The 18,279-nt window shown below is 40.5% G+C and overlaps 1 protein-coding gene across 3 annotated transcripts in view; it reads right to left on the bottom strand.

The window, feature by feature from the left end:
* Positions 1-18,279, bottom strand: part of TEK (TEK receptor tyrosine kinase) — a 122,692-nt gene that overhangs the window by 22,348 nt on the left and 82,065 nt on the right. For all 3 annotated transcript variants that reach the window (XM_008055229.1, XM_008055230.1, XM_008055231.1), the window contains 4 exons: positions 15,837-15,998; positions 13,460-13,594; positions 8,854-9,141; positions 3,175-3,474 (listed from right to left, as the gene is read on the bottom strand). In XM_008055229.1, coding sequence (XP_008053420.1) covers positions 3,175-3,474; positions 8,854-9,141; positions 13,460-13,594; positions 15,837-15,998 — 885 coding nt within the window. The remainder of the gene's footprint in view (positions 1-3,174; positions 3,475-8,853; positions 9,142-13,459; positions 13,595-15,836; positions 15,999-18,279) is intronic.

Below are 18,279 nucleotides of genomic sequence, written 5' to 3'. Positions count from 1 at the left end.
CCAGCTGGCTTCCCTCATCTGCTCGGCACCCTCCCCCCTTCTCACTGCACTCAGGGTGATCTTTTAGAAGTAAAAATCTGATGTCACCTCCCTGCTCTAAGAATGACAATAATTTCCCATTATCCTTATGACAAAAACCAAAACTCCCTGCTAAGATCCCCCCAGAGTCCACCCGGCCAGCATTCTGCCTCCCAGGGTGAGAGGTGTGGCGGCATGCTCCCTCAAGCCCTCTACTCCAGCCAGACCGGCGTTCGGCATCTGAAGAGCCCCATTCTCTCTTCCTGAATGACTGTCCCCTCTACTCTTGTCCCCACCACCTCTTGGCCGTGTCACCCCCTGGCCTTCCTTCAGACTTCAGCTTGGTCATCACTTGCTCGGGGAAGTCTCCCGGGCCCCCTGCTTATGTTAAGCCTCCCTTCTCCTTTAGTGGAGTTCCCAGGACTGAATTCTTACATGTATTTATATGCGTCTTGGGTGACTTTCTGGTTTTCCCATGAGTGCAGGGATCACACTTGTGCTCAGTGTCCAGTGCCCAGTACCATCCCGGCACACACCAAGTACCTGACCAATATGTAGGTATCTTAATCTAAAATACAACTTGTCCAGCCTGAACCCATGAGCTTCTCTCCCAAATCCTCCTCCTTATATTCACTATCTTGGTGAATGGACCAACCATCCAACCAGTTCCCAAATCCTAGGAGTTAGTCTAGACATGCACTGCCCAGTAGGGTAGCCACTAGTCTCATGTGACTGTTCAATTTTAATTAGAAGGCCGGGGTTGGGAGCTCACGACTGTAATCCCAGCACTTTGGGAGGCTGAGATGGAGAGGATTGCTTGAGCCCAGAAGTTCAAGACCAGCCTGGGCAACATAGCAAGACCTGGTCTATTTATTTCTAATTTTTTTAGTGAGACCTAAAAAAATTTAGAAAATTAGCCAGGTGTGGTGGCACATGCCTGTAGCCCCACCTCCTCGAGAGGCTGAGGTAGAAGGATCACTAGAGCCCAGGAGGTCAAGGCTGTGATGAGCCATGATCTCCACTTCAGCCTAGGCAACAGAATAAGACCCTGAGAGAGAGAGAGAGAGAGAGAGAGAGAGAGAGAGAGAGAGAAAGACAGAAATAAGCCAAGACCATCTGTGAGAGAAGACACAGTATAATGGGATTCTAACAGCTGCCCTAGGCCTGCCACCTAATTACGATGTGACCTCCGGCTACTCGTATATTTTCTGGAACTCAATGAGATGAGTCTGACTCATAGAGTTGTTAGGTCTTTTTTTAAAAATATGCAAAAATACTTTTAAAATGGCAATGTGCTAATTATTCATTGTCAATTGTTCAACTTTTATTTCCAAGTAGAGGCCCAACTAGATGAACGTGGTGGAATAATAGTGAACATATCTATAGATATAGGACTTTGAGAAGGTAACTCAGCCTACCTGTACCTCAATTTTCCCCCCTAGAAAAGCTGTAAAGTTCTATGGTGCCAAAAGTCTAGAGTCTGTAAGGTATTTTGATTTGTTGTTTTTCTTGTTTTTTAAAGAGTTAATGGAGAAAATCTGAAGAGGGAGTAAAAGAGGGAAAGACAGAAGCAAAAATATTTAATTTAGGACTCAGGTCAGAATAAACTATTAAAGACTGTGGTCTAAGTCTTCCAATTCTTTCTCTTATCTAAAGTTAAATGCAAAAAAAATTAAACTCAATATATTTTATTAGTAACAGCATACAGAGCATGGTCCCATCTTCTTAAAAATATTCTGTGCTTACTGTCTTTCCCTCTCTATGTATACACACGTACAGAGATGTTGGAAATGGAAGGGGTTTTCTGTTTTATCTTGTTTTTTAAATTGTTTTCTTGGTATTTTATGTATAGCTTGGATTTAGAATCTACGTACATTTGACCAAGATGCAAATAATTATTAAAATGAGGTATTTATTAACTGTGTAACAGGAAACGATGACTCTCTATACTTGGCAGACTTCATTCCTTGGACATTTCAAAAATGTTCCAAAGAATCAGTACCAAACAAAACAACTTGTTTTCTTTCTTTCTTTCTTTCTTTTTTTTTTTTTTTGAGTTGTAGTCTCACTCTGTCACCCAGACTAGAGTGCAGTGCTATGCTCAGGGCCACCCCAGCATCGACCTGCTGGGCTCATTCCAAGTGGGCTCATTCCAAGTAGCCGGAACTACAGGTGCACGCTACGACGCCTGGCTAATTTTTGATTTATTGTAGAGCCGAGGGCTCGCCAAGTTGCCTGGGCTGGTCTCGAACCCGCGAACTCAGACAATCCACTCGCCTCAACCTCCCAAAGTGTTAGGATTACAGGCTGAGCCATCGAGCCTTGTCTTGTTTTATTTCTTAAGCCCTAGGTTATCCAAGAAAACCAAGAAGTTTTTAGACTTAGTCATAGGATTTTCTCTAAAAACAGACTCTCATCCAAGTTACAAATCTGCAAAGCTTGTCCTTCCCTCTCACGTGCCTTTACCCGCATTGTCCTGTACACACTGTACAACACAGAGGGCCAGGAGGCAGAGATTTGAAGCAGATCCCTATGTTGTAGCCCTGCCTACACAGGGCCTTGTTCATTTAATTACAAACAAAAGGTTTTATCAATCACAATCAGTGGGTGCAGCACAAGTGGCACCCAGACAGGATCTCTATCCATCTCACTGAGCTCATTCCCTCTGGGGTGGGGGTTGGAGGTGGACATGGAAACCTAATAATCTGGGTCAGAAAAGTAGAAGGAAACTCAGAACAGCACAGTGGCATCCAAGCTAAAAGAGAAGTGTCTGAGGAAGAATGGATTGTGTTCTTGGAGCCTCTTACTGAAGTACTGACACAGGCCTGCCTCTCACAAGCAGGCTCCACATTCTTCTTTCTCCACAGAATCAAAATTCCTATTGAATCAAAAACCTATTCCTCAGAGCTTTCTTCTTAGATTGCTGGGTGGGGTGTGCTGAAAGGCTAATTTATTTTAAGGTTTAAACACAGAAAATGAATCAACAGCGATCCTTCCTAGAGACATTTTTATTTTAAGGACTTATCTAGAGGTCCTATTGGGACAAATTAATTATGTCTCATGGCACACACATGGTGTAACTATCTTAAGACAATGGAACTTTTTCTAATACTGTTCAAAAACCATCCTGCGTAAACAGCTGTCCACTCTACCAACCTTGAGATTCTGGGAGGGTCGTCAGTTCATGAGAAAAGGTTGGGTTGCTTGACCCTATGTTGTTCTCTGCAAAAATGTCCACCTGGTAAGCTGTTTCAGGTTCCAGGCCTTTAAGCTGATACTGAGTGATGGTGGCATTCTTTATCTTCACATCAATGTGCTGGTCGTCATTTTTGCCCTGAACCTTGTAACGGATGATAATAGAAGAAATAGAATACCCATCCAGTATTGTCCAAGAAACCACAGCTGAGGAGTGCGTGATATTAGAAATCTTGATGTTTTCTGGTTGAGGAGGGAGAACTAGAAATTTAAAAAAAGAAATAAGATATAATGCCATTTCTTAGATCATTATGCTTTTGAGATGTGGTTCATGTCAGCTAGCTCCTAAACCATGAAAAGCAAATAGGTGTGTTCTCAGATGGTAATTCCAATCAATTGGTAGTGGCCCCTGGATTCCATGTAGAACTTGAAAAATAGTACAGACAGAAAAATAGCTCATATCACCTATTTGTCATCCTGATAGTAAATGAAGGCTTCAGAAGTTGTATTATTTCACAAACCTATATACACTACTCTTTTTTTTTTTGAGGCAGAATCTCACCCTGTCACCTAGACTGGAGTGCAGTGGCCGCTCCCGGCCACCGCAGCCTCGACCTGCTGGGCTCCGGCGATCCTTCCGCCTCAGCCTTCCGAGTAGCCGGAATTACAGGCGTGCGCTACCACGCCCGGCCGATTTTTTGATTTATTGTAGAGATGAGGTCTCGCTGCCCAGGTGGGTCTCGAACCCGCGGGCTCAGGCAATCCACTCACCTCAGCCTCCCAAAGGCGCGGGATTACAGGCTGAGCCACCGAGCCCAGCTTTACACTACTCTTGATGCTGAGAAGAGCATAGAGAGTATGGGAACTGACATTTATATAGTGCTTACGATATGCCAGGCCTTGCTGTTGGCCTTTCCATATATGAACTCATTTCCTCTTCATGCCATTCTTCCTCTAAGAACTGAGGCCCAGAGAGAGTGAGTGACTTACCCAAAGTTACATTACTATTAAGTGGAAGAAACAGGATTCACTCCTGGCTGTCTCGCCCCACAGTCTGCAGTCTCGGTGTAATATAGCCTGTCCTCCCCCCAATGCATTTATGGAGCAGCAAGCAAGTCAGTACATATATGAGAAAATGTGCTGAGTACTTGTAGACAAAGTGCCATAGGAACTTCGGGAAAAGTGAGATCGCATTCCACTTGGGCACTGGCAGAGTGAGAAAGAGATGTCTTGTGGTTTTCTGAAGGAAGACAATATGCACAGTCATTCCTGTATTCTCAAACTCTTTTCCTAAAGGACACAGACTAGAGGGGAAGTTTGTGACCTGATAAAGCCTAACGATTTTTGACCCAAGAAAAGAATGAACCCAAGGCCTTGCCCTTAATATGACCTGTACCTTATATTTGTGAGGCTGTTTACAATGTGTTTACAATGTGCGGACTTCTCTCTTGATTGTCATAACCACACAGGCAGGCAGGTAAGCAGTGCTGAGATTTTTATTATCCACACTTTAGAGATGACAAAACTAAGACTTCAAAAATGTAAGGGACCTGCACAGTAGACCCAGCTGTTTCATTCCAGACACTGTTGTCTTTCTATGTGAAACTTACTGCTTGTAAGCTTATAGAACCTTTGAGAAGTGTTTTAAGGTACATTCTTTCTATTCTGAATTCTCAGCTTATTCTTCATTCTAAATTTCCTGTTTCCATTATATTGATTCCCCATGTTACTGCTTAGGTAACTATGGCAATTTATGAGAATTAGATACTGGATTCTGAGCCTTTCAAATCTGATTATTATTTTCTATGTCTAGAAGGCGGGAAATTATCTAAAACTCACAATTAATTAATCAACAGTATGTCTTAACTCACTTTTCACCCAGCACCAAGCTTTTTGTATATTTTTATAAAAATATGAAATAACCTTCCTTTCCACAAAGATTACTGGGTAATGAATACTAACATTTTCAGATTACTATGAACACATACTTAATATTTATATAATTGTGCCTCAAAATAAATTCAACTTTATAAGCCAGTGGTCTTTTGTCACTAATAGAGGCAGTGTCTTAAAAGCACCAGCTAGAAAAATAATGAATATAATTTTGGTGTGATGTAAAAAATCATAAATTTGTATCTACCAATTTATCCAATTTTTGCCTGAAAGGAGTCACCCCTAGGGACAGCTCAGTGGACCTCTGACTTAGATCCAATGGTTGTGGGCCCAGCAATCTACTTTTTAGCAGGTTTCTCAGGTAACCCTAAAGTAGATTCTAAAACATTTTAAGAACCACTAATCAGGTCTTAAACAATTTAGAAGTTGCTTTGAAGCAGTTGGTTGCCAATCTAAGGAGACAAATAGAAGACCTTTGTGGCATGGTTTGAAAAAAAAAAAGAACTGAAATGTGGGTTAGAATCATAACCCCCATGACTTACTAGCTGTGTAACTTTGGCAAGTCACTTACCCTCCACTGTGCCTCAGGTTCTTCACCTGTTAAATGGGATAATAGTTCTTATGCTAATTTCCTCAGAAAATTGTTCTGAGGGTCAAATGCTTCAAATGTAAATGTTCTTAAACAGTAAAACGTTATGTACATATGTCGTTTTTTACATATGTTTGGGGAAGTATACCCAATTTAATTCATTTCACTTACTTACACTGGAGCCAGCTGGAATTGCTATGATGGGAGTCAAATTTATGACGAGAAGAATTAACTTTACTCTGAACACTCTCTATGCAGCATCAGCTAATGACAACACAGCATGTTAACAAACATTTTTAGTTAAAATTGAAATGTTCTCATTCACATCCTCCTTCCCCTAGTTCCCGACCCTGTAGAGACCAACTCATACCCTGTCCATCTCACATCCCTCCCACTACCACCAGCATACACCCTTCATCAGATTCCATGCAACCACCCAAGGCAAATCCACTTTCAGTGATTACTAGTTCATTTTGGTTTAATCCTATGAATATGATACTGATGGGTGTGATTTTGATAGTATATAATTATAATGAGGATAAAATTCATATAGTCTAGTGAATGGATACCCAAGATAATTTTGGAAAAGAAAATAGTGATTCACCCTACAGTTATCAAGATATTGCACAAGCCTATATCAAACATGCCGAAAATGGTACAGGAACAAATACAGATCAATGGAAGAGAACAGGAAGTCCAGAAACAGATGCAAAATGAATATGAGAACTTGGCATATGACACAAAATGCATCACAAGTCACCAGGGGGGCTATTCAGTACATGGCATTGGGACCACTAACTTGCCAAATGTGAATATATAAGATAAAATAAAAATATTAGGTTGGGTGCAGCAGTGGTTTATGCCTGTAATCCCAGCACTTTGGAAGGCCAAGATGGGAGGATTGCTTGAGTCCAGGAGTTCAAGACTAGCCTGGGCAATGTAGCAAGACCTCGTCTCCACAAAAAAAAAAAAAAATAGATGGGTGTAGTAGCATGTGCCTGTGGTCCCAGCTACTCAGAGTTTGAGTTGGAAGGATCACTTGAGCCACTGCACTCCAGCCTGGGAGATTGAACAAGACCCTGACTCAAAATAAATAAAATAAAATGATATAAAATAAATAAAAATGTAAAAATACACCATACCCCAAAATAACATTCATATATCTTAAAGGTGTAAATATGCAAAACAAAACACTAGAACTACTAGAAAAAATACACAGACTATATCTTATGACCTTGAGACAGGGAATAATTTCAAAACACAAAAAAGTACAAATCACAAAGGCAAATACTGACAGGTCTGACCACATCAAAATGGAGAGAGTTTGTGTGGTAAAAGCCACTACAAACAAGGTTACATAAAGGGATCAGGATAATATATTTGGAATGTATATAACAAGATTAGTAGCTAGATTATGCAAACAAGTTTTACACATCAGTAAGAAAGACAATCTATTGCAAATGGGCAAAGAAGATCAACAATGCATCAAAAAAGAGGAAATCCAAATGACCAATTAACATAAAAGATGCTCACCCTTGCTAGTCACCAAGGAGATAAAAATGGAAACAACAGGTACCTTTTTTTTCTGCTTTTGAGATGAGCAAAAATGGAAAGGTCTGATATGATCAAGTGATACAGGTATAGGGAAAGGATATAGATATGGAGATGAACATAAGGAAAAAAGCACTCTCATAGATTCCTGGACATAGTACATATTGAATAGCCACTTTAGAGGGAAAGAGCATATAAGTTCCACTACTGGACACGTTCCCTAGAAAAGCACTCCTCCCTACACATACGTAGACATAAGGATGGCCATTTCTGTGATAGTCCTAAAATGAAAACAACCTACATATCCATCTAAAAGAGGATGGATGAAACGGCATGTTCATAATATTAGATGACAGAATATTATACAGAAGTTTTAAAAGCATGCATCAGATCTAAATAAAATAACTTTGGATAGATAAAAGTCATGTTTACTCAAAAAAGAGAATGAGACCAGGTATAGTGGCTGATAATCCTAGCACTTTGGGACATTGAGGTGAGAAGATTCCTTGAGCCCCAGAGTTTGAGACCAGCCAAGGCAACGTAGAAAGACCTCATCTCCACAAAACAAATTTAAAAATTAGCCAGGTGTGGGGATGCACACGTGTAGTCCCAGCTACTGGAGAAGCTGAGGTGGGAGGACTGTTTGAGCCTAGGAGTTTGAGGCTGCAGTAAGCTGTGATCATGCCACTGCACTCCAGTCTGAGTGATAGAGTGAGACACCAACTCAAATAAATAAATAAATAAGGTGAAGACTGAGATGAATGTATATGTACAATTATATATATATATGTATTAAGTTATAGAACACTGAATGGAAAATAGATAACAAACTCATAAGTCCTCATCTTCCCAAGGACCGCAAAAGGCACAGACACAGTTCTAATTTCAGTGGATCAAAATAGAACTCACTGCTTGATGATGAAAAAACTTTTAATTCTAAAAATATAAAAACGCATCATACCCCCAAATAATATTTGCATATCTTAAAGACATAGAAAGAGGTAGTGAATATATTTTATGACCCTGAGATACAGAATTAATTTAATTTCATGACCAAGAAACCCAAAAAGTTCCAACTAATTTTAAATGATAAACCTGAACTAGAAAAAGCCTGAAATGCAGAATATTTTGAAAGAACAGAGGTTTTATTACTCTCAGGTATGTATTTTAACTTTTAAAATTACCTGTTATGAAGGGTTTCCAAGCAAAGTTATTTGACTTTTAAGATTAGGAAATGCCCATCTGTCATTAATTATCATCTGTGTACTTGTAGATACATGATAATTTTAAAATCCTCCCTATATATATATAGTTGATTAAACAAGCCCTAAACATTTTATTTATGTTACTAATTTACTTAATAAACAACTGCCTACCAAAGAAAGGTAAAGTTTATCACAGTTCTCTGAGTTATCGCACACCCAAATATATAGGGCTTTCTTATATATTGCATATTATTAAAATGATTAGGTGGTAGAGCATAATTAGCCACTAGTCACAACTTTTTAAAAATGACTTCTAAGAAATGGTCTTGAAGTGATGGTAGCTAAGTCCAAACGGTGGTAGTCAAATGTTCAGGTGAGGCTGGAGTAGCATGAGTTACTCACTATCGCTAAGGGTCCAGGCGGTAAGGTCTTCACTCCATTCCCCCTGGGCCTTGGTGTTGACTCTGGCTCGGACAATGTACTGCTCCCTGGGGTGTAAGTTGTTAAGTAGCACCGAAGTCAAGTTGCCTGGGACTTTAATATTCTGTTGATCACTTTTTATTTGCACAGATCTCCTCTCTACTTCAACGTAAAACTCATCTTCTGAGCTTGGAAATATTGGCTGCCAGGTCAAATTTAGAGTGGTCTGACTTTTTGGCAGGAGACTGAGACCTCTTGGAGGAGGAAGCCCTAGGAGAAAACACAAAGATCATTATTTTTATATACGGCAGAGGTATTGGCAGACCCAAAAGGCACCTTTAAAGAATAACCTTGGCTTCTAGAATAATAACATCACAAGCTATCAAAGAAACATAAGTTAGCAATCATGATACTTTTTTCCCTAGCAAAATAGCAAGTCTTTAAAATAATTGTAATATGTAGTTTGAGTAATTTTAATAGGTGAGTACAATACCATTGGAGAATAATTTGGGGATCTTTTCAAGAACCCTAGAAATGATCATATATTTTGGCCCTAATATCTGATTAACAGGGATTTATCCTGAAGAAATACTCCAAAGGAAGAGAAAAAGCTATGTGCATGAATATATTCGTTACAACATTATTTATAATCGCAAACAATTAGAAGTCTAAATACTCAAAATAGGAAAATACTTTAATAAATAATCAGCTAACCAGTGTGATTAAAGTAGATAAGAAAAAATATGAAAGCTCAATAAAAATATGTATATGAGAAAAAACTCTGGTTTCAACTTGGTAAAAGTCATGTCCATAATGCTGAAGAATAAAAAGGAAACTGATAAAAATGAAAGCAGTGAATTTGTCAAGGTTGTGGGATTGTGAACATGCAGGGTTTCTGTTAATATTTTGAGCGATATATATTAAAACATTTTTGGGATTACTTTGCCTTAGCAAGAATTTCAGACATCGTATAGCTGCAATGTCAGGGCCAGCCCTAGCCCTGCTTTGATCACATCAAGGTATCTGTTACAACTACATGCTACCTGGCCATCATTATCTACAAGAGCCCAGGCTACCAAAGAGGTTGCTTAATAGAAACAAAATTTAAAATGAGAGAGACAGGAATGTGCCCCTTCAGTTTTATAATCTTGGGCACATTCATAATATCTTCAAGTTTACTTGTAAAATGAAACTAAAACACCCATCTTCAGACCCAGGAGGAATAAATGAGATGATAATATGAAAATGCTTGGAAGGTGTTAGGGCTCTATTATCTTTAGTTTCCTCTCTCTCCCCCACCCTTCTTTCAAGTTGTCTTATGTCAAAGAATGAATTTGAGGGTTTTCAGTTAATATCAATAAGCTGATTTTTAAATTTCAGATTTAAAGTTCTTCCGAAACACAGAATAGGGATCATCTAATTCATGCATTCTCAGTAGGGACATTATCACCCCGAAGGGGCAAAAAAATTGATTCCTGGGGTATAAGACAATTTCATATTATTACAATGGCTTACAAAAGACTATAATACACAAACAGATATAGAGTATATCTGTGGCATCAAAATTTCATGGAGGGGTAGAATCTACTAGGACAAAAATATCAAAAAAACTCATGGAGGTAGGCAATACATTTTTTTTTTTTAAATGTTGAGAAACACTGTAGCCTTGACCTCCTGGTCTCAGGCGATCCTCCCACCTCAGCCTCCCGAGTAGCTGACCACATTTGGCTAATTTTTTGCATTTTTTGTAGAGATGAGGTCTCACTATATTGCTCGGGCTGGTCTTGAATTCCTGACCTAAGTGATCCTCATTCTTGGCTAAAGGTGAGAGGAAGGGTCTGTTTCCTCCTACTGGGAAGTAAGTCCCACCAGCCAATCCTGACTGCTCTCAGATTAGGAAGAACCAGCAGCCAGACATGATTTTGCTTGGTATTATGCTATAGATCCGATTGGCCCTTTATAACCTTTGCAAATAAGCCACCCAAAGTAGTTAGGTAGAAAATGATGACGCAGAACAAATAGTTATGTTTTAGAGAATATCTGTCAACCTCCTAATCCAGGGCCTGGCACAGAGGAGTAACTCAATAAATGGTAATTTCCCTTTTTCCTTCCCGTTGGTAATAGGTTACCCTCCACCCCTCCCTGCTTGCCATCTTTCTTTGTTGCAATGTTTTCCTTCCCCCCTCTTGGTCTCCTTGGCCTTCACCAACTCAATCAACACATGCGAACAGTGCAATTGCCAGATGAATTAAAAAGCAAACATCAGCAAAATTCAAGTGATGGGAAAAGAAGAACCTTCAAGAATTCCCTTCCCACCCAGCCCTGAGAACTACTTTGAAGTATTCCGAGAGACCTCTGAATACATCCTGGCTGGAACACATTCTAAGGGCTGAAGACAGCACAGCGCGGGTCTGTGAAGTGTTTTCTGTTCTGTTCCATAAATACTTTCCATCTGAGTCAGATTATGACCTTCCCCTTTTGACTCATCAACACTGACCTGAGAGAGGATTAAATACCCTTTGACTTTTAGCAGTAACCTAATGACATATCAGAGGTTCCTTTGATTATAGTTGTGGAAATCTCTTTATCTTCTAATTTATATATACCTTCTAGTTTTATTTTTTGTATTCACAATGGTGGGTTCCCAGGAAGCCATTTCTTACTTGTGCAATGTTTTTACGAATCCCATAGTAGTTTTTGAGTCTCATTTAATTCTTTAAGGATGCTGCTGGTTAAATGAAAACAAAGTAGGTGATGAGGAGAAATGGTGTCTCTGTTAGAGGTGCACAGTCCCTGCACGTAACTCCTAGTTGTCTCACCAAATCATTGAGTATGTTTCTGCCTTTAGTGAATAAACTAAAAAATGGGAACATTTATGAATTGAAATAAGAAAAGGTAACGTTTAGGATCCTAGATTTAAAAAAATAATAATAATAATAATAGCAGAAACAAAAGAATACGGAGCCTGGGACAGTGTGATAGCTCCCACCTGTAATCCCAGTTCTTTGGGAGACGGAGGTAGGAGGATCACTTAGGTCAGGAATTTGAGACCAGCCTGAGCAGCATAGTGAGACCTCATCTCTACAAAAAATACAAAAATTAGCCAAACGTGGTCAACTACTCGGGAGGCTGAGGTGGGAGGATCGCCTGAGACCAGGAGGTCAAGGCTACAGTGAGCTATAATCATACCATTGCACTCTAGCCTGGGAGACAGAGCAAGACTGTCTCAAAAAAAAGTGTGTGTGTGGTCTGACAATCTAGTATGGTGTTGTATCTTGTTGTTATTAATCACTCTGAGACTCTACTTTTCTATCTATAAAATGGGGAAGATGACAATTCCTACCCTCCAAGGCAATATGGATTAAATATATATGAACTTGAAACGATAAAGCACTGACCAAGAGATAGTAACAGAATGTTTACACTCATATTATCTAGAACACATAGACCCAGGACCAGCTGCATCAAGCATCCCTTGGGAACTTATGAGAAATGCAAATGATTGAACCCAGCTCCATCCTCACCAAACCTATTGAATCAGAAACTCTGGCAGGCAATAGGCCCCAGCAGTCTAGTTTAACACACTCTCTAGGTTACTCTGAGGTGGGTTTGTTTGTTTGTTTGTTTGTTTGTTTGTTTGTTTGTTTTGGAGGGGGTTGAGTTGGAGTCTCACTCCATTGCCCAGGCTGGAGTGCAATGGCACGCTCACGACCACTCCAGCGTCGACTTGCTGGGCTCCGGTGATCCTTCCGCCTCAGCCTTCCAGGTAGCCGGAACCACAGATACACGCTACCACGCCTGGCTAATGTTTTGATTTATTGTAGAGAAGAGGTCTCGCCAAGTTGCCAGGGCTGGTCTCGAACCCACGGGCTCGGGCAATCCACTCGCCTCAGCCTCCCAAAGCGCTGGGATTACAGGCTGAGCCACCGTGCCCGGCCGATACTAATGTTTGAGAACCACTGATTTAGAAACAGGGAGGTAAATATGATAAGAAATAGCTTAAGGAGATACAAGTGGCTGCCTATAGGAAGCAGGACTAAGAGGGGGAGGGGTGAATCAGAGAATACTGTTCTTAGATAAAAAGCCTTTCGGTCTATTTGATGTTTTAACTGCGCTCGTGAATTACTTAAAAAAATTAGAAATTATTTTAAAAAAATAAATAAACAGGGATTTCTGAACTAGGTCTGTGACAAGAGCCTGGTCTGGGCCCTTAAGATGGAAACAGGAAGCCAGTGGTAAAATGCAGGAGCCGAGGCTCAGCACAGTTGCTGCTAAGTAAATCCCAACTCCTAAGGGATTGTCTCTGCCTTCCTGAAGGCTCATCTGCTTCCTTCTCTGTCCTGGTAGATTGCTGCCGACCCCCTCCCCCAGGGAGACAGACCAGGAGTCCAGTCCAAATAAAGGAAGAGTTTGGCTCGAAGTCACTAGCCTTCCTGTCACTTTCCCACCCATTCTAAAGCGAACTCCTGCCACCTCCATCCCCACCCACCCACTCACCCACCACCACCCTTCCAGGTCTTCCTTCCTCTTTCCCCTTCCGCCCCCTCCCACCCAGCTCATGAATAAATGCCTGTTGGCGTCCACTGACCGATAGAAGCTGTTGTGAAGCGTCTCACGGGTCCAGGATGGCCTTCCCCGCCCTCTCCACGACGGACCAGCTGCACACAGAGCTCGTACTCTGTTCGAGGTTCCAAAGAGTTGAGGGTCACAATCTCATTTGTCACTGAGAAGAGGGAAAGTCCAGGAAACTTAAGTTGGCACTCTTTTTACATGATTTAAACTGAGGTTGTTGTTATTGTGATATGAATTTTGATTTTAGGTTTCAAAATTATGACTTAGTGAAACAGAGAGGTAATTTCCTCTTCAAGGCCTCACCATTCCTAATGCAAGGAAAGTTAGACTTTTGAAAGGATGTTTCCAGATTACCATATATACGTTACTATGTGACTCTTTGTGACACTTACACAGTTCTGCTCTAGCGTTTTTGTCTTTTTATTTATAGCATAAAAATTCACAAGTCAGCCGGGCTTGGTGGCTCAGTCTGTAATCCTGCGCTTTGGGAGGCTGAGGTGAGTGGATTGCCTGAGCCCGCGGGTTCGAGACCCGCCTGGGCAACTTGGCGAGACCTCATCTCTCCAATAAATCAAAAAAATTAGCCATGCCTGTAGTTCCAGCTACTTGGAAGGCTGAAGCGGAAGGATTACCAAAGCCCAGCAGGTCAAGGCTGCAGTGGCCAGGAGCGGCCACTGCACTCCAGTCTGGGTGACAGAGTGAGACTCCAACTCAAAAAAAAAAAAAAAAAACAAATGCACAAATCAACTTCTGTATGTAATACCAGATTTAGGGGAGAAAACTCAATTAGAATAAAATCGCTGCTGCTATTTTTAAGTACATGCACTGATTGCAATCATTTATCAAGAGGAAAACACTTTGAGGGTTTTCTTAAAGTGACCATTTAGTTCATTTGTAATGGTCATACCATTACTGTGAAGGGTTCTGAAGTCCTTGAAAATAGTTACCATAAACAAATGGTATATGCATCTTTTCTCCTTAGCTATTTGCTTCAGCCAGCCTCTATTTTTCTCCATGGATATTGCAAAGATACATTTTTGCCTTACCATGTGATAAATTCCTAGTCAGTTAAAAAGAAAAAAAAAGATCTGTGTTTAAGTTCTTTGAAGACTACTTTGTGGATGTCCACTTGTAGAAAAAGGCAACGATTACCACCACGTGACAAAAAATGGCTTGGCCATGGATGTGGAAAACAGTAACCAAGCAAACCAATTTGATATCCTGGAATCCTGAATTCTGACTGAGTCTATAATAGAATGTGAAGAGATCAGTAACACCTTTATGTAATTCATTGAACCCAGGTCAGCTAGTATGATTAAGCCCAAAACCCTCCTCTCCTCTTTTTTCACAACTTTCTCAATTATCTGCAGACGGTAGGTAGAGGGCCCTTTTTAGGAAATCATAGACTTAGTAAGACACAGGTATTGGTGGAGGAATACATTTTGCCTAAAGCTTGAGAGTGGTAGGTCTCTCTACAAGATGGCCTGATCAGAACAGCATGTTCCATTGATAATGCTCAGTTTTCTTTAATTTTTAAAGTCATGATTTTACATCATTATACGGCAAATGGAACTGTAATCTATGCTGAATTTTTTTTTATGAACTTCTGACATTTTGTCACCTTGTGCCGAATTTTTTTTCAGGAAGTTGGGGCAGGAGCCTGCCACTCGCTTTGTTCATACGGCCTCCTCCCCCACCCCAGTCCAGTCCACCCAAGTTTCAGAGGTTCAGATTCCTCTGAAGACATTTGTGTATTACGAGCCTGCAGGACAGGGCAAGACATGACATGAGAAGAAGAATAAACAACCTGATATTGTAGCAACAATCACCCCTAAAATTTAGACAGATTAATTCTCACAGCTTTTCCAGCAGGCCCTGAAATTTCCCGTTACATAGTCATGGCGTAAGCAAGCATCTTTCACCATAACCAGGCAAGACAGAGTCACTAAAAACAGGAATGGAGAGCCAAAGAAGCCTGGAAGGGAAGTACTGGTAGAAATAGTAACTCATGACACTGACTGGTTCTGTGTCCCATAGTACACAATGACTTCTAGAGAGTTGGCTCAGTGTTCAGAGGGCCCCCTGCCCCCTTTTAAATACTCTGAAATGGAATCGTCTGCAACAGCCACCTCCTCTCCAATAGCCATGAAAAAACAGAAGTTGGCTGAAGCAAATAGCTAAAGAGAAAAGAAACGTATACCCTTTGTTTATGGGAACTATTTTTAAGACCTTCAGTACCTTTTATTGCAATACTATGGCCATTACAAATGAGCTATCTGATCACTTTAAGGTAGAGGGTTGAGACAGGCAGAAGAAGATTTCTATGTAAGGAGAAAATTTTTTTTTTCCTGGTGCCACATCTCCAGCTGGGACCTCTCTTATCCCAACCTTACCTTGAATAGGTCGCCAAGCCTCATAGTGATTCACAGGTTTGTACAGAAGCTTCTTGGATTTGATTGGTCCATCCCCAAAGTAAGGCTCAGAACTGATGTTGATGACAGCAAAGTTATGTCCAGTGTCAATCACATTTGGGGCATTCAGGGGCTTTGGAAGAACTAAATAAAATTTCAGAAATCAGATTAGTCTTTAGGTATTGGGTTTTACAGTTGTTCTTGGGCTTTATGGTTGTTCTTAGGAGGGGGTAGAGGATGTGTTTTACATTTCCAGCAAAATCTTTAGAGTTCTCTGCTCAGATTCAGTGAAATCACCCACTCTCTGAGCTCTGCTTTACTTCTCCACCCCATTATCCACAGTCAAAGCGTTTCCTTAAAATATGAGCACTCCTCTGCTCAAGACTCTTGAATGGATTCTCATTACATGTGGGATAAAATCCAAAATTCATATCATGGCCTGCCAAGCCATGTGTGTTTGACCCCCTGACCACTCAGCAACCTTCTTTTCCCCGTACTGAAAACCCTCCAGCCCCACTGACCTTTCGGTACAGCCAACCTATGAAACGCCACGCTTCTCTCTATCTTGGTTCTTTGTAGATGTTGTTCTGCAGGGAATGTTACACCTCTGGCTATAATCTCTGGTTATCTCTCGGTTCTGATGTGACTTCTTCACAGCTGACTATACCAGAATCTCAATTAGGGATGCCATATGCTTTCATGGAAGATCTACTTTTACTTCATTGTAATTTTCAGAGTTTACTATTTTTCATAAGCTTGTATGACTATTTAATATGGATCTTCCCTCTAGACCCTGATTCATATTCAGAGTTCTCGTTCATTCTTTCTCCTTCTCCCTCTGCCTTTTAATTTTTATTATTTTTATTTATTTATCTATTTTTTAGAAAGCAGGATTTCTTGAGGAGACAGAAAAGCTCCCACAGTAGGAGGGGACGCAAGGGGTTGCCCTCCCTTCTTTTAAAATAACACAAATTCATTATTTTATAGTTCTGGAGGTCAGAAGACAGACATGGGTCTTACTGTCCTTAAGTGTCACAAAGGCTGTGTTCTGGGAGAGAGGAACACAGGGAGAATCTGTTTCCTTGCTCTTTCCAGCTTCTGGAGACTGCCTGCCTTCTGCTCAAGGCTCCTTCCTCCACCTTCAAAGTCAACAACATCAGGTCTCTCTGACCCCTCTTTCACTGTGACATTTTTTTCTATTGTCAGGAAAGTTTCTCTGCTTTTAATGACTCATGTGATTAGAGTGGGTCCACTCAGATAATTTAGAGCAATACCTCTATCTCAGAGACCACATATTCCCAATGAAGGTGACAGTAGTTCTTAGAGAATGAAAAAATTGCAGATATCACAATGGTTTGCAGCTCTCCAAAGAGCCATAGTACATAAACAGAGATATAGTTCTTCATCTGTGATGATAAAATTTTATGGTAATGGGGGAGAGTTTGGGAATAAAATTTCTAAAAGAGCTCCTTAGTGGGGTTATAATAAAAAGGTTGTAAAACACTGAACTGCACTGTAAACTGTATTAGAGCAAAAACATGCAGGCTTGTTCACCAGTATCTACCAGGTGCTATGTAAATATTTGTCAACTGAGTAACTCTGTTAATTCAGCCTACTTAGAAATGCATAACTGGTTTTGTTTTTCCTCCCGAAGAGTATGTGAAAACTGAATGTGGAACCTTTCAGATTTCAGGGAATACTGTGATGTTCAGTAATTTTACTTTTCTTCTCTGTCTCCATGCTTTCCACTCACCTTCCTTAGAAATGATGTTCAAGTCTTTGCTCAAGTATCATCTTCTCAGGAAGGTTTGACTATCCTATTTAAAATTACAGACCCCAGTGGGAATACAAACTAGTGCAACGGAAAACAGTGTGGCAATTTCTAAAAGAACTAGATATTCACCTTCCTTATGGCCCAGCAACCCCCCTACTGGGAATATACACAAAGGAACTCAAATCATTCTACAAAAAAGATACCTGCACACACATGTTTATTACAGAACTATTCACAATAGAAAAAACATGGAACCAACTGTGCTGCCCATGGAAACTGGACTGGATTTTTTTAAATGTGGTACATATACACAATGGAATACTATGCAGCCATAAAAAAGGGCAAACATGTGGACTTCACAGCAACTTGGATGGATTCAGAGTCTATCATACTCAGTGATCTATCACAGAAACAAAAAACACCACATGTTCTTACTCTTAAGTAGACCCTGAACATTTACCATAATGAAAGGAATTGGCAATAGTGGGATACTGCTGGGGTAAGAGGCGGGGGGGCAGACACAACATCAATAAGAGTACCTGATCTCAAACCAGGCAAAATGGGGACCAAAGGGAGGCCCAAATTTTACCTATGCAATGACCACTTTTATACCTAATCCTGAATCGTACCCTACATCTTTAAAATAAAAAT

Source organism: Carlito syrichta, unplaced genomic scaffold (assembly GCF_000164805.1).
Source record: "Carlito syrichta isolate Samal-C Ts95f unplaced genomic scaffold, Tarsius_syrichta-2.0.1 Scaffold301784, whole genome shotgun sequence".
Classification (NCBI taxonomy): domain Eukaryota; kingdom Metazoa; phylum Chordata; class Mammalia; order Primates; family Tarsiidae; genus Carlito; species Carlito syrichta.
The sequence above is the reverse complement of the archived record's forward strand: the minus strand, read 5'-3'. Positions and strand labels throughout refer to the sequence as shown.